The 17750-nt window shown below is 38.1% G+C and overlaps 1 protein-coding gene across 1 annotated transcript in view; it reads left to right on the top strand.

The window, feature by feature from the left end:
- Positions 1-17750, top strand: part of uggt1 (UDP-glucose glycoprotein glucosyltransferase 1) — a 45703-nt gene that overhangs the window by 23888 nt on the left and 4065 nt on the right. Inside the window, exons 24-36 of the mRNA XM_079819839.1 lie at positions 43-173; positions 3725-3820; positions 3911-4013; positions 5414-5493; positions 5718-5907; positions 9683-9841; positions 9932-10017; positions 10108-10192; positions 11135-11223; positions 11319-11423; positions 14419-14503; positions 14885-15067; positions 15484-15644. Of these exons, the coding sequence (XP_079675965.1) occupies positions 43-173; positions 3725-3820; positions 3911-4013; positions 5414-5493; positions 5718-5907; positions 9683-9841; positions 9932-10017; positions 10108-10192; positions 11135-11223; positions 11319-11423; positions 14419-14503; positions 14885-15067; positions 15484-15644 (1553 nt within the window). The remainder of the gene's footprint in view (positions 1-42; positions 174-3724; positions 3821-3910; positions 4014-5413; positions 5494-5717; positions 5908-9682; positions 9842-9931; positions 10018-10107; positions 10193-11134; positions 11224-11318; positions 11424-14418; positions 14504-14884; positions 15068-15483; positions 15645-17750) is intronic.

Here is a 17750-nt window from a genome sequence, read left to right as displayed (position 1 = left end):
AGCTCTTCTTATTTTGCTTCCTGTTTTTTTTCCCCTCTGCAGATCATTGGTCCATTGGAAGAAGGGGAGGTCTTTAACCAGGATGATTTTCTGCTTCTGGAGAATATTATCCTAAAGACATCAGGGGAGCGCATCAAGGGCAAAATTCAACAGCTGGGGATGGTCGAGGACAGGTATGCTAGACCAATCCAGTGCTAAACATGTTACAGATGCTTTCATTGTTGTATTCAAATGATTGCTGTTTGCATGTATAACCAATAGCAGAGCTCCAGACCTCTTTCAGTACAGAACGTCGTCATGGCAGAACTGTGAAAGGATTACGATGCATTACACATTACCAACACATGTACTCTCTGCAGTAATTACTTCCTCTTAATGAAGTGTGTCGGTCTGCCTTGAAGACGGAGATGTAATAAGCGTTGCGTTTTATGCATATTTACTGGAAGAGCAGACTTAGACGGTGACACCATGTTCATTATCCTCTCAGTAAACCTTTAGAGGGCTGATTATTGAAGTGTTGGCTATAATAGAGGAGACAGTCATTGTCTTTATCAGCACTTGAATCTGGCACTAGGCCTCAAACTTTGCCTTTTTCTTAGCATTGGTTAGCCATGGCGCTTGTTAGAGTTTAGATTCTCTGCCCGAGCCCATACCCCGTGGGCCTGGTCGGGCCGATATTTCCCACTATCCTCGGGCCGGGTCGGGCCTTGATCAAGCATTTGTGTTTTTTTTAGGGCTGGGCAAATTAACGCGTTAACGCGGGCGATTAATTTTTTCAGCTTAACGCATTAAAAATATTTAACGCAAATAACGCAGCGTCCGTTTTTATATCCATTTTTGCTAAGCGTTACATGATCATCACGCTCCTATTCATGTATATGCTTCCAAGCGCGACAAGACACAGAGAGCGCGCTGTATGCCAGTATCCTGTCTGTGTCTGTGTGTGTGTGTGTGTGTGTGTGTGGATGCGTCTCATGTCAGCTAATCAAGGGACACTGACACACACACACACACACACACACACACACAAACACAGTCGACGCATAGATAGACTCGCGTCAGTTTCCTGCTCACATAGAGTTCTCTTTTGCTCTTGAACAAACAATAACACAGAGGATTTTGAGTATTCTCATATTAGGAGTCTTAAATTAGTTAAATAACGTCTTAAATGAACTTAAAGAGTTGTGAGGAAATGAGATGCGCGGGACAGCGCGTGAGATCCGCGGCTGTTCTTAAAGTGACAGGAGCACTGATGATGCCTGTCATTAATGTTCATCAAAGAACAACGGGAACAGAGAAAATTGTAGCTTTAATGATGATTCATCTATATTTCATTTATTTTTATGCAGTTAAGGAAGGTTTGATAACTATTACATTTCTGTATATGTATAACAGGGAAGGCCATGGGTAAATATAACATTTATTATTTTGGGTTTATGTAAAGATTGTTTTAAGTTCACTTAAATTAAAAGTTGTTTTTTAAAGCCTAATAAATGTTGAAATTGGGAGCTTTCAGTTATACTGTAATGTAACGTCATTAATGTTTCATAGAGACATCAGTGAGACTGGCCTTCATTCATAAAAAGATGACAATACAACACATATTTAAAATATGCTGTCTTTAAATTGTTTATACATTAATTTGGAGAGTAACTGAAATCATTACAATATCAAAATATTAAAAACTTAAAATTTTAAAAACTTGCGATTAATCGCGATTAATTACAGAAAAAAATGTGATTAATTAGTTAATTTTTTTTAATCGATGCCCAGCACTAGTTTTTTTTAATCATTACTTGCCTAATTGGGTGGGCAGAAAGCTATGCCATAATCATAAATAATATAAATATTTTTAGCAAAGTTTGAACTAATATTTAGCCTGGATGCCAGCCGAACTTATCCCCACCCACAACATTTGAGGTTGGGCAGTTCAGTCTGGACTTGATCTGTTGTGGAGCAACTATGCCCGAACAGGAGCTGTGCGGACCAATGAAATTGTCAGGGCGGGCTTTATACGATGATGGACAAATGATCCACAGTAACGTAATCATCCACGTCACCAAAGAGCGCTTGGGTTGAATTTGTTCTAATCCTAAACGGAGAACTTGTTCATATATGCTTTCACCTTTCATATCAGGCTTTCATACGCTTTCATATCAGGCTTTCTACAAAACAAAACTTAATGAAGTGGTCAAAATCATTTCTGACCCACTCGCATCTTTAAATTTCAACTGATTATGAAAGTGCAAAAATAACATTATAATATTTAAACATAAATATGAAACAAAATACATTGTTTAATGGCACCACAAGTATAGTAGGCTACAGTACAGATAAATGTCTTGTCTGAGCAAAATTTGAGTGAACGTCATTTTACCGGTGAGCTGTTCATGAGTGGAGTGCTGGCATAGAGTGGATTATTGAGCTGAGCATCACACCGCTCCGCTTCGCTCATTACAGGCACATTCTCGTCAGAACGCCCATGTAATAAAAAATGGTCGGGTTTAAATCGGGCTCGGTCTCATAGTTACAGTTAATGTGTCTGGCCAGGCCGGGCCAGGCTCAGACACAATGTGCACGGGCTCGGGTAGGGTTGGGCTTGTTTTTGTTTTAGCCCGATCTAAGCTCTAGCGCTTGTGTGGGCAATACCGGTTCGAATCTGGTTGCTTATTCTCTCTATATTTTGTGTCAATAAAAGTGACTAAAATAAATAATGCTCTACAATGAATTAAGAAATACAGATTCAAACACTTGAATTTTAGTAGTGGTGTGATTTTTTTTTTTTTATTACATTTTTTTCTGATTCGAACTCTGTCAATATTAGCCAGAAAAAATAAATTTAACAAATTAACATTTTGCCACTGCTGCCTATGTCTGATACATTTTAAGTTAATTTCTAATTTAATTTTGTTACTACCCTTGTTTGTGAATCTAATCTGAATATATATTTACACAAGGCAGCATTAAATCTCAATACAATATTTATATATTAATATTTAGATTAAGTTAATGTAATTATTAAAATTATATAATGTATTTAAATGTAATTGAAAATTTTTTTCGAGACACATTTCAGCACCGCTTTTTTCAGATATTTAGATTTTTTTTATTTATTTACTGTGCACATTTGGATTTTTTATGTTAATTTTGCACATGAATATATAGACTAAAGAATTTACATGTTTTGCAGGATATTTTGAACAACTCAAACCTTTAAATGCGTGTGACAGAGTGAAAAAACTGGTCTGAACTCATCATCATTTTGGCTTTTTTTAACTTTAAAAAAACAATAATAACATATGATTAGGAGTGATCAACCCCAGCGATTTGTTCTCAAACACCAGCACAAATACTTCTGCTTTCTACTTCCTTATTGTGCATTCTTCTCTTCCACAGTGTTTTATTTGTTCCAAATTAATTGAATGTAATCAAAATGCATCAAAATTAGAAGGTAAATAATATTAATCGAATCAGAGAATATATTCACATCTCTGCTCAGTCGGGCAAAAAGGTGTGATCAAATGTTTGTGCCAACAAAATGTTTGTTATTAATCAGCTATCTAGCTATGTACATCTCCACATATTAACAAAAAAGAACAAACTTTTTAAATTGATCCATGTTCTGACATTTCTGATTGCGACGACATGGGAAAAACACATTAGCATTAATTCTTGCGTAGAGTAGATTTTGGGCCTTAGCCTCAATTTGTTGTTTGTGATTTAGAGCTAGTGATCTGGTGATGAAGGTGGACTCCCTGCTGTCCTCCCAGCCCAAAGGTGAGGCAAGGATCGAGCACACTTTTGCAGAAGACAGATACAGGTGCGTCACTCTTCTCATACCAGGACTTGCTATCTTTAAATCTTCAGAATTCATTAATTTAAACTTTTTCCTCTCTATTCCTTTTTACAGTGCCGTGAAGATTAGACCAAAGGAAGAAGAAGTGTACTTCGAAGTTGTAGCTGTTGTGGATCCAGTGACCAGAGATGCTCAGAAACTGGCACCCCTCCTCCTGGTGAGAACATGGGCACACCTTGACTTAAAAGGATAGTTTACCCACAATTAAAAGTCTGTCATCAACTATTCACCCTCATGTTGTTCCAAACCCATAAGACTTTCATTCACCTTCAGAACACAAATTAAGATATTTTAATGGAAAGGCTATTCACCCAAAATTCTGACAGTTCATAAAGAGATCATAAAAGAAATCCATATGAATCGAGCTGTTTATTTCAAGATTTTTCAAGAGACACGATTGCTATGATGAACACATTTAATTTAGGCATTTATTTACGTTTAAGCATTGATCAGCGAACATGCATAGAGCACTGTAATATGGATTGATTCATGTGGATTTCTTTAGCAATCTCTTTATGAACGTTTTGAAGCGTCAAGTTTTGGGTGAATAGACTTTCAATGGAGGGACCGAATTCTCTCAGATTTCATTAGAAGTATCATCAACCGTGTTTCGAGTCTGTTTATGGGTTTCGAAAAACATGAGAGAGTAATTGACAGAATGTATTTTTTTGGGGGGTGAAATCAAGCATTCTGTTTTAGTACAGGCAGGCCATGTAGTCAAGCTCCGCTATCAGCTGATTGGCAAAATTCCAACCCCGCCTGATCCGATTCCTATGCACTCAACTGGCAACTCTTAAACAGGGCGCCTTACTTAAGCGTTGCTTCAGTTCAATCTGCCTGCTTGGCTGCTTCTGCTGCACGCTGCTTTGCAACCCACCTCCACCCCAGCTCCTCCTTAAACTGTGTTTAACTTAATCAATGTCATTCTGTAAGTCAAATAAGTCATTCTGTTGTCATTGATGCTTACTCTGTTCTAAATGGGGGATTTCGCTGCCCTCCCAGTTAAAAAATGGGAGGTTGTCCCCAGAATCTGCTGCTGTTCCCTGTCTTGGCTTTTCATGGAGCTCATGAAAAGGATGGGGAATTTAGAACAGAGCCATATCAAAATATGCCAATAAAAAGTTGACTAAAAGTTTGTCTATGGTGTTTTTGACTTAAGTGGACCTGACTGAATTATCCCTTTAACACGAGTTAGACAAGTAAGACATGTAGCTATTGGTATAACCAAATGGTTGAGTTACCAAATCTACCTGCAGGGGCTGGACTGGACCATGCTAACCAGCCCAAACTTGACCCCTTGGTTATGCTAGATCCATTATTATTTGACAGGAATGTTAACCAAAGGATGATGATCCAGGATCATGTCCTGCTTGTCCTACATGCTGTGTATATACCTGCATTAGTCATCACAGGACATCTGGTCCCATTCTGTGACATTTCACAGATACAGTCAATCAGCAGTCAGTCTGCATTGGCTCTGAGACCAGCTGTCGGTGAGAGCGGGTTCATTTGGTTGTTTGTACCTTGACTCATGCCACTTCCTGTTTGCCCACTCAGGTATTGAAGCAGCTGGTCAACGTCAACCTGCGAGTGTTCATGAACTGCCAGTCCAAGCTCTCTGACCTCCCACTGAAAAGGTTAGAGGGGAGAAAACTCTCTCTGTGGCGACACATAGAGTCACCTTCACATTTCACTGTTTACTTGAGTTTAATTTAGAGGCTACAGTGACGAGGTATAATTCTCTCTGATGCACTAAACCTTCCAGTTCATATTTCAAAATGTATCTTTTTGTGTAGCCTTTGCTGTTTTGTATAGTATTATGTTTATGATAAAACAATGCCATGATTTGTTTTTTCCTCAGTTTTTATCGATACGTCTTGGAGCCAGAGATTTCGTTTTCAACAGATAGCAGCTTTGCTCCTGGTCCGATGGCAAGGTTCTTGGATATGCCTCAGTCGCCATTGTTTACTCTCAATCTGAACACTCCTGAGAGCTGGATGGTTGAGTCAGTCCACACACGCTACGATCTGGATAACATCTATCTCGAAGAGGTAAGAATCCTCATCGCTCTCATTAGCCATTGATCCATCCACCTATTTTAATGGGCATTTTGGGATATTGCATAAAAAACGCTGTATGGAAACGGCAAAATGCGCATTCATTCTAAAAATGTACATTAAAACGTAAGCTCTCAATTGAGGCGAATAATGTTTTTTTTATCCGATAAGAAGACCTAAACTATGATAGAAACACATTTACCTAATAAATCCTTCGATGCGCAACAAAAAACTGATGTTACTTTGCCTCAATAGAGGATGTGATTGGATATTGGTTTGATCATTCTGAAATGCCTGAGCCGAAGTCTATCATCAGAATGATTCGGTATAATGTTGCCCCAGAAGTGTCTCACATGATTGCATTCCCAAACTCCAGGCATTACAAAATGACATGACAGTGTTTATTGTGTTTTGTCTGCACAAGTCATTTATGATATTAGGCTGCAAGTGAACATTTTGTCCTCAAAGTTAGGAAAATGGGCAAGCGTAAAGATTTGAGCGAGTTTGACAAGAGCCAAAATGTGATGGCTAGACGACTGGGTCAGAACTTCTCCAAAACTAGAGGTCTTGTGGAGTGTTCCCGGTTTCCAGTGGTCAGTATCTATAAAAAGTTGTCCAAGGAAGTAACAGTGGTGAACCGGCTACAGAGTCATGGGAGCCAAGTGCCAAGAAGTTAATGCTGGTTCTAATAGAAAGGTGTCAGAATCAGTGATGGCAATAACGGCGTTACAGATAAACGGCGTTACTAACGGAATAATTTTTTTCAGTAACGAGTAATCAAACGAATTACTGTTTCTCCCGTTACAACGCCATTAGCGTTACAGAGGGAAAAAAATGCAGCGTTCGCGTTACTATAATTGAGCTCACTGAAGCGCTTTTCATCCGAACAGGCTCTCTGTCAGTCGGACCTGCAACGTGTGCGTGTGTGCGCGCACCAGCCATGCGTGTTGGGGGTGGGTGCGGTGGTACACATAACTGATGATGATTGGTGGGTGGGAGACAAGGTTGAAGTTGATAGGTTGAGTTCACACCTATTCTTTTCACGGTCTATGGTTCACACACACACACACACACACACACACACACACCTATGACGCACACGCATATGCACATTCAGTCATGGTCCAACGACTTCAAAGGTAGCTTTCGCAAACTGGAAGTATAAGCGCTACTTTTCTCTCGTTGAGGTGAAAGGTACGAATATTTATTTAACGTGCAACTTATGCCCAGGAAGAAAGAGTCTCTCCACGCCGGTGGCAAGTGATTCTGAAGCGCCTCACATCATCATATGCCACAAAATTAGTGGCTAAAAACCCAGGTGATAACGTGAGCTCCACTACCAAAGGAAAGTATAGTACTGATAATATTTACACAATATTTACACTATAGTAGGCCTACTGATAATATTTACAATAATGCATTGAATTTGATAGGTGTCTCTCACATTGTCCCACAGCAACATTACAATAGTGTACATTAATGTACAATGTTTTATTATAATAATTTATTCTATTTAGTGTCCAATTCATTCATTTGACATATTTAATATTGGGGGCATCCAAGTTATTTGACATATTTGAACATTTTGAAAAAAAAGTAACGCAGTAATTACTTTCCCTGGTAATTAGTTACTTTTATAATGATGTAACTCAGTTACTAACTCAGTTACTATTTGTAAGAAGTAACTAGTAACTATAACTAATTACTTTTTTAAAGTAACGTGCCCAACACTGGTCAGAATACACAGTGCATCACAGTTTGTTGTGTATGGGGCTGCATAGCCACAGACCAGTCAGGGTGCCCATGCTGACCCTTGTCCACCGCTGAAAGTGGGAACAGTGGGCACATGAGCATCAGAACTGGACCACGGAGTAATGGAAGAAAGTGGCCTGGTCTAATGAGTAGGGTTGGGTACCGAACTCTGTACTTTTAAGGGCACCGACCGAATTACGTCGGTACTACTGAGTACCGATTCACATTAAATCAATCAAAAGGTACCAAATTTCGGTACTTGAGAACGCATATTGTGATATAGACTAGTGTCTGTGAATATTAAACCGCAAAAAGACTATTTAAATACGAATCATGTGTGTCTCTGTGCGAATGAATGCGTAGACCCGCGGTTTACAGTCTATGGGTTTACCTCTCAGAATCACGCATGACGGTCACATGTTTCCATCTCTGCCTCTCATATGAGGACATGAACGCACAAACGTTATCTCCAGTGAGAGTCACTGAGAGTCAGTCTATGAGCATTTTACCATTTAATTTGAGAAAAACTACCGTCATCATATCATAAACACAAAGAGACTCAAAATCACGGCAACCCGTCAAAATAAAAGTTTGGCTAACTTGACAAATAAATTACTATTGTACAGTAGAATTTAGATACATCTCAATGTAATAATAATACTAACACTAATGTAATAATAATAAATGATCAAAACTTAATTTTTTAAAGTTTTTTTTTAAAGTTTTTTTTTTAAATAAATTACAATTTTTCTTCATTTTTTTCTTCAATTTTAACCATATAAAGCTCAGTTGTGCAGCACTTTGTTTGACAACAAAAGTTTAATTAAATTAAAAGATACATTAAATGAATGTCTTATGTCTTCATTTGATTACCAGAAAATACATAACACATCATTTGTAACACATAATCTTTTAATAGAAATGAAATTAAAAAGAAAAAATAATAATATGGTTGTTTTTATGAATTAAATTAAGTAGCTAGTAGCCTAATATTTACTAGTAAATATTACAGTAATCAAACATCACAGACAATGGCAGACAAAGACCAGGGCAGCTCTGGCATAATGTCAATAACACTTTTATAAATGACTTACAGGTTCTTTATAGTTATTTATGTAAACATCCCAAAAGTACCGAAAAAAGGTACTGTTGGGTACCGGTACCGAATTTCAGGTACCGGTACCGTTACCGGTTAAAATGTGAACGGTACCCAACCCTACTAATGAGTCACGTTTTCTTTTACATCATGTGGATGGCCGGGTGCGTGTGCGTGTGCGTCGCTTACCTGTGGAACACATGGCACCAGGATGTACTATGGGAAGATGGCAAACCAACAAAGGCAGTGTGATGCTTTGTGAAATGTTCTGCTGGAAAACCTTGGGTCCTGCCATCCATGTGGATGTGTGCGTGTGGTGGTTCCTTTGTAGTTCCTTTCATGGAAATGGTATTCCCTGGTGGCTGTGGCCTCTTTCAGCAGGATAATGCGCCCTGCCTCAAAGCAAAAATGGTTCAGGAATTGTTTGAGGAACACAACGAGTTTGAGGTGTTGGCTTGGCCTCCAAAATCCCCAGATCTCTATCCAATCGAGCATATGGGGGATGTGCTGATCAAATAAGTCCGATCCATGGAGGCCCCACCTCGCAACTTATATGACTTAAAGGATTTGCTGCTAACATCTTGGTGCCAGATACCACAGCACACCTTCAGGGGTCTAGTGGAGTCCATGCCTCGACGGGTCAGGGCTGTTTTGGCAGCAAAACGGGGACCAACACAATGTTAGGTCATGATGATATGCCTGATCGGTGTATATAAACACACAGTATGTGTGTGTATGTATATCAGCTGCCACTTCTTTGAGTAGTTTTCTTTAAAGCACAGTTATTATATTATAACAAACACACATTAGTTTTCTTGTACACTACCAAATACATTTTATATAATATAATACATTATAAACCATAGGCAAATATTCATTATTGTGTTCGTTAATAATAATGTCACATCCTCTTCTGTGCAGGTTGACAGTGTCGTGGCCGCTGAGTACGAGTTGGAATATTTATTACTGGAGGGGCATTGCTTTGATGTAACAACGGGTCAGCCGCCTCGTGGGCTGCAGTTCACTCTGGGCACTGCCTCCGACCCTGTCATTGTCGACACCATTGTCATGGCCAACCTGGTGAGTGGACATCACAGACTCATTTGGGAAATAATTGCCTCAATAATTGTCTGAGACGTCACTGTCCCTTTCTGTGATCATATTTAACAGGGTTATTTCCAGCTGAAAGCAAACCCAGGAGCCTGGATTCTCAGACTGCGGAAAGGCAGGTCGGATGATATCTACAAAATCTACAGGTACCCTGTTATGGCGTGTCAGACGTCTGCCTGTCTTAATAATCTCTTCACTTGATTTGTCGGTTCACTATTTTAATTCCCCTGTCACAGTCACGATGGCACAGACTCTCCAGCAGAAGCTGATGATTTAATCGTTGTCCTCAACAACTTCAAGAGCAAGATCATTAAAGTGAAAGTAAGTAATGGCTGTCTGAATAAGATGTCGGGGCGAGGTCACGTAGTTTGAGGGTATTAGCGGAGATGAATGTTCTTGGGGCAGCTTTAGACAAGAGCGTGTGAGATATTCCTTCCATTTCTGCTCGACTGGAGAGATGGAGAGCGAGAGTGTCTTCACTTTTCCTGTATATACTCTAATATCTGACAAGCTGTCACATGTCAGCAGGTGTGTGGGTGTGTGTCCTATGTGAGGTCTGCTGTTTCCTGTGGGGCTGTGGGTGGATTAAGAATGTGGACTGGGATGAGTGTGTGTTTATAAATATCTGCATTTTTGACACATTGTCGCATTAAGTATACAGCATGGGCCGTAGGGGAATGTGTTTGTTTATGCAGCAGTGCTTGTCTCAGGGTTTGGATTATTGGTTCCTCATCAAAAGTTGGCAGTGATGTTCACTATATGTAAAATTAACCTCACTTGCCAGTGGGTGGCACGTTGACGTTGAGAAATAAATGTAATGTCCCTGATTTATCCTAATGGTTGCAGAACATTTAGCATTTGCATAAAAACAATTTTTGTGGTTATAACAAAGAATTTAGACATTTTTTAGAATGTTGTCACATGGAGTTCTGAAGTTGCAACAGTACAGGACACAATTTTAGCTTCCTAGCTGAACATCTACCTGAGATAGAATTTATGAAATGATGTGCACTACTGTTTAAAAATGTAGGGTTGGTTAGCATTATTATTCAATTCCGAGCTAGCTAGTAACTTTTTACTAATACATTTTTTTAGTCACCCTTGTCTACACCAAAACTCTGAATGAAGCTTTCATTTCTTAATCAGAATAACAATTTAGTCTTCAACCGCAAGTGGCTCACAGAGTGTTGCAATTACATGTGCTCCACATTAGTGCAATGGGATTTAATGCATAGATTCTGTTGCCCTATTTCATGTTCACAGGTGCAGAAAAAGCCTGATATGATGAATGAGGAGCTTCTTAGTGATGGTGCCCATGAGAACGAGTCTGGATTCTGGACATCTCTAACCAGGTACAAACCCGCCAGTTCTGTTGCCTGTTCAGTTCTACTTTAGCACTCACTTACAATATTTGCCTATTCAATTATTCTTTCTTTCTCTCTTTCAGGGGTTTTACTGGTGCTTCAAAGCCAGAAGAACCCAAACAGGAGAAAGACGATGTCATCAACATTTTCTCTGTGGCCTCTGGTCACTTGTACGAGAGGTTCCTCAGGTAAAACAACTGCTTTTCAGAAGGATTTTTTTTTACAGTGCCAGCATTGCAAGTGAAATTTACTGTAAAATGTGAAGAAGTGATTTGGTCACACCTACAGTATGCAAGTGACTTGCATACACTTAATACCATAAGCGAAGTTTCACTTATGTGCTTGGGGGGGGCACCTTGGGTATACTTTATATTATTATTATAAATAATAATGACCCCCCCCCCCCCCCCCCCAACAATACAATTAGAAATGGACTTTAACTGTTAGCGTTCGCATCTCCTGTTTCACACGCCTCAATCCATGCAGAGCTTTTCAGAAAGTCAGCACGCACCATTAATCTATTTCAGAGTGCCAGTATGAGATTAATGCAATGTTTCTGCTCAAAATTCACTCTATTGCGACCTTATGCAAATATTATATATAATAACGGACGCATAAATGTATAATGAGACACAACGCTGAAATTTGCAGACATGGTAAGGTAAATTATTATCACGCAATATTGACTAATGGATCGGCTGAGAATCGTCTTTCTATGAGTCATTAAGAAATTAATGGTTCTATTCTATCTAAAGAAATATGAGGTAAACGTGTGAATCGCCTACATATTTCTCCAAATGTGGACTAAAAGTTTGTAGCCTTGTGTACTGAGGCACTGTGATCAAAAATAAATGGGAGCAAACGCGATTGAATATGTACAGGTTTGTGTCTTGTTATTGTATTCAAAATATTAATAACTAGGCTACAGATAGATTTTACATTCCTATCAGAAATTAAGAATCATGTCATTGTAAATAGTCGTCAAATATCGAAGCTAATATATTTAGCTCAAAGTTAAATCAGAATATTTATTGTAAAAAAGAAAAAAATGTAACAGCTGCCAAAAAATAGTCTATAGCTCCACTGTGTGATTTATTTTTAAAGGGAAAAAAAGCATCCCCCTTCTGTTTTTTTTCACAAATCATCACCCTGATAATAATAATAAAGGAGTTGAAAGGGATTTAAGGGAATAAATAAATATGAATGGTAAAGTTCTAGGTCTAATTGTAGTTTTTGAAGTAATCAATTTAAACTATTTTAAAATATTTTATTTTAAAAGAGTTCACTCTTATTCGTATGTCTAATAGACCTATGTAGAAAATGAATTTTTTTTTTGCCTCTTTGTCACATTCATTTATGAATTACATGAATCATGATCGCATTTTTTAGATTCAAAATGGCGTAGTTTGCAGTCTGTTACTGTCAGTAGCTGAACATTTCTAACATAAAACAGTTGTCTGAGAACTCGCGTTGCATGTGTGACAGTGACAGTAAGCCCCGCCTTCTTTGATTTGATTGGCCATCTCGATCATTTTGACATTGACGAGTGTTGTTAGGCCACTGAGGTAGAGCAGCCTTAGAAAATTAATTGGCCTAAAAATGTAACTTTTAACAATTATTGTCATCCTAAAAACAATCAGTTTTACTCATTCTACACTAAAAGGATAAGATAAGACATAAATGAGAAAATATTAATTATATATTTTTTATTTTATTTTATTCATAGCTCAGACAAAATCATTGGCTCTGGTCCAAACTCCGCCTATGCTTAATACTGCATTTATAATGGCATCAGAATAAAATCTCCCTGCTTTTTGTGAAAGTTTGCTTCTAGCTATTCACTTTAATGCCATTTGCTCTTTTTTTAATTGTTTGTGTCCACATGGATGGATTTCTTAGTCCATTCTGGCATATCCTGCTATTTGTAAAGCAAAAAAAATAATATTTGAATGTACACCCGAATGTGAAATTAAGGTATTCTGCTTGAATATAATAATTGGGTCATGCAACCGTTGCTTGGTAACCTTCTGGGAACATCCAATCAAGTAACGTGGAAGTATTCACGGTTTCTTTGCTCCTGTAGGATTTATGAATTTGTCTGCAGAGTAGTGCACTAAACACCTGTATTTCAACCTGTAAGTTAGGCCTACTGAGCAAACGTCACAGTGGTATTATTTTTCATGAGTAAAGCCTTTGCCCTTTTATTTAATAAATACATTCAGACCCATCCAGTAAAATAACTTTAATCAATAACATTATAAATGTATAGGGCCAGATTTACTAAACAGGGCAAACTGGCATGAGACCGCAATCCCATGAAAGTGCCAATGGGAGTGGAAAGTTCGTAGCCAGATCATTTCCATTATGACCAACGCAATCTACCAAGATGCTTTTTTTGGGTGGTAAAAAATGGCACAAACACCAGTAAATTGACGAACGCAAACCTTAGTAAATTGTGTTGCATGATTCATTTAAATACTCTCCTCCCATAAATTGTGCGTCTGAAACGGGGAAGCTTCTACAAATGCATATACAATAAAGTCAGCCGCAAATTAACCAAATTTTTCACTATGTGTCTTTTGTGAATCCTGACAGTTGTTTTTTTAACAGTTATTAAAGGTTGATGCATAGATTTTAATGTTCCTGAACTACCGGCCTGCTTTTATCAAATGTTCATAAAGTGATCTCTCAAGGCTGCCGATGTTTGCATAGACCAAAAATGTTAGTGTAGAGCCCTGTTCATGTTCTCAAATGGATCTTGACATTTCTGCTATGACAAATATATGACTTTAATATAATTCTTATGCAATGGAATCGTAATGCTATAGCTTTGACATGTAATACAGACAAATCCTCTTGTGTATATCCTTATGTGATACTGAAAAATGACACGCATCTTGTAATTTCACATGTTAAGAAAATGCAATAACTTTGTGACCGCCTGGCTTGGGTCACATCTTGACTTTTTGTGACATTTTCCTTTTTATATATTATTATATATATATATTTTTTTTAAAGGGAATCGGCCTCTTTTGAAATGCTGATCTCTAGACTTGCCGTGTCTTATTAGCGGCAATGTTATTGGTTGTGTAATGCAGTTTAGAAGGTTACTCGCATAACTCTTCTGCGGCTTGTCACTGCAGGCACACTGTGTTGAGCTTTGACCTCTCTCTGTCTCTGCAGGATAATGATGCTGTCTGTGCTCAAACACACCAAGACACCGGTCAAGTTCTGGTTTCTCAAAAACTACCTGTCTCCAACTTTTAAGGTACTAGATTCAAGATATAGCATCCCGGCATATAGGCTACAAGTTTGCATTTATTTGTCAAATACAGTACAAACAATATATATATATATAATTATATATTAAAATAAAAGTGTTATTTTATATAATGTCATTTATTTCAAAGCTGAATTTTCGGTAGCCATCACTCAATACTGATATGCTAATTTGGTGCTTAAAAACAGTTCTATGATGAATAAAAAGTTCAAAAGAACATTTATTTGAAATAGAAATTAGTTTTTACATTATAAATGGCTTTCGTTACTCTCACTTTTGATCAATTTAATACAACCTTGCTAAGTAAAAGTATTAATTTCTTAAAAAAAAATTAACAGTATATACATTACATGTGTTTGTCTCTTGCAGGAGTTTATTCCATATATGGCAGAGAAGTACGGTTTCCAGTACGAGTTGGTGCAGTATAAATGGCCACGTTGGCTTCACCAGCAGACGGAAAAACAAAGGATCATCTGGGGATATAAGATCCTGTTTCTCGATGTGCTCTTCCCTCTGGCTGTGGACAAGTTCCTCTTTGTAGATGCGGATCAGGTACAGAAACAGAGCAATGCAGTTGTGCGGCATGACCTCCCGTCTCTAGTGAGCAGAGCACCAAGCACCAGTCTGCCCTTATGATATTATTTTTGCACGTTTATGTACAGACAGATCGGTGCACAGCAGTTGTAACCCTGGGTGTTTGTTATGTAAAATGGAGCGAGCACATTGCACATTACACACTGGATGATGCACTGCTGCCACCTTTGGGTAAAGAATAATACAGTTGGAGTTTAAATATAAGCACTAACAACAATAAATAAAAATATTATATTTGAATATTTTGTTTCTTGTGAAACGTTTAAGTCATACCGCATCATGTCCTGATTCTATTTGCCCCGACATTTTCATCAACCTCTTTATTCTGTCTGTCAGTCTAGGATTGATGAATGTTTTTGTGGTTTGTCGTACAGATAGTTCGAACAGACCTGAAGGAGCTGCGGGACTTTGATTTAGAAGGGGCGCCGTATGGTTACACGCCTTTCTGTGAGAGCCGAAGAGAGATGGATGGATACCGTTTCTGGAAGTCTGGCTACTGGGCCAGTCACTTGGCAGGACGTAAATACCACATCAGGTATGAAGGGCTTTTCCATCTACCATCTAATTTTAAATGATGAGACACATCAAACTGAGTCATTTTGGCAGTTTAAAATGGCCCGGTAGAGTCATGATAGCCCTGTCTAGTGTCTCCAGTGATTTGTCTACTATAGAGCTGCTTTGTAGCTGAAATGGAATTGGTTTCATAATTGAAGAATTTTTCAACAATAAAGGGATAGTTCACCCAAAAACTAATAATTTTCTCACCCTGGTGTTACGCAGTAAGCCATTCATTCTTTTTCGGACCACAAAAGGAGAAATAAAAAAAAATGTCCATATAATTTCAGTGAATAGCCACCAGCATCAAGCTTTTAAAAGTATCACAAAATGGTCCCATGCAACACCTGTCATATATTCCAAGTGTTTTGGGGGTATATGATAGGGTTTTTGGTAAACAACAAACCGAAATGTAATGTTTTTATTACCGCTGTAGTTCACTCTGACTCATCCAGAAAAATAAATCAAGAATAAAAACATGATGAAATACAAGGCCTAGAAATCCCCCAAAAAGTATCTGTGCACTTTCATCACTGTGTTGAATATCTCCGGAATGGAACTCTGGTTGTCTGATGACAGTCAGAATAACAGTTGACAGATGTGAGCTTGATAACTTCTTGTTGCAACAAACACAACAGATATTTTCACCTCAGAGAAGAAAGTACATGGATCGATTTCATGTCGCATTTTTAATAATCTTGATTTCTCCCAACTTGTTCTGGGTGAGTCAGAGTGAACTGTGGTTCTAATAGAGTCTCATAAACATGCAGTCGTTCACAGAAGACCAACGGCCAAGTTGAAGATTTTCATTAAATGATAAATTAAATTTCGGTTTGTTTTTTCACTAAGCTCTATCGTATACTTCAGAACACTTGGAATATATTGCATGTGTCATATGGGATCATTCTGTGATACTTTCAAAATTTTTTCAAATTGATGCTGGTTGCTAATCGCTGCCATTTATATTGATGAGCACGAGCAGGACATTTTTTTTTTTTTTTTAATTCCCCTTTTTCGGTCCATAAAAGAAGAGCATATGACATTAGAACAACTCCAGGGTGAGTAAATTTAACTTAAAGGGATAGTTCACCCAAAAATTCAAATTAGCCCATGATTTACTCACCCTCAAGTCATCCTAGGTGTATATGACATTCTTCTTTCAGACGATATACAATCTGAGTTATATTAAAACAGTCCTGGCTCTTCCAAGCTATATAATGGCAGTGGCTTGTTTGTGGGGTTATTTTTGAAGTCCATAAAAGTGCATCTATCCATCATATAACTGCTCCGCAAGGTTCCGGGGGGTTAATAAAGGCCTTCTGAAGCGAAGTGGCACGTTTGTGTAAGAAAAATATCCATATTTAAAACTTTATAGACTAAAATTACTAGCTTCCGGTGGTCAGCGGTATGCAGGTCGACTTACGGCGAAAGAGTAACCCCCTGACACGATGTTATAGGAGCATTGTAAGCTTTGACGCCTCTCACGGATAGGGCTGGGCAACAAACTCAAGCCCCTCTTCTCTTATATCGAAATCCTCCGCCATTTCTCTTTACAAATTCTCGTTTTAAACTTCTAATTCATGACTGGTGTTTTGTTTTGCTCTATCCTCTGCATTTCCGAGTTCATCAATACGCATGCCGTAAGTCGACTTGCGCACCGCTGACCGCCGGAAGCTAGTTATTTTAGTCTATAAGGTTTTAAATATGGATATTTTTCTTACACAAACGAGCCACTTCGCTTCAGAAGGCCTTTATTAATCCCCCGGAGCTGTGTGGAGCAGTTATATGATGGATAGATGCATTTTAATAGACTTCAAAAATGACCCAACAAGTCATTTCCATTATAAAGCTTGGAAGAGCCAGGACTTTTTTAATATAGCTCCGATTTTATTCGTCTGAAAGAATAATGTCATATACACCTAGGATGACTTGAGGGTGAGTAAATCATGGTCTAATTTAAATTTTTGGTTGAACTAACCCTTTAATTTTTATTTTAGTGTGAACTAAACCTTCAGTACTGTTATTTGCCTGTTTACTACTTTGAAGCAATCTGTATCGTATAAAGTTCTATACAAATAAATGCGAC

This window comes from Gobio gobio, assembly GCF_949357685.1.
Source record: "Gobio gobio genome assembly, chromosome: 6".
Classification (NCBI taxonomy): domain Eukaryota; kingdom Metazoa; phylum Chordata; class Actinopteri; order Cypriniformes; family Gobionidae; genus Gobio; species Gobio gobio.
Note: the sequence above shows the minus strand (reverse complement) of the source record. Positions and strands in the feature narration are given on the sequence as shown.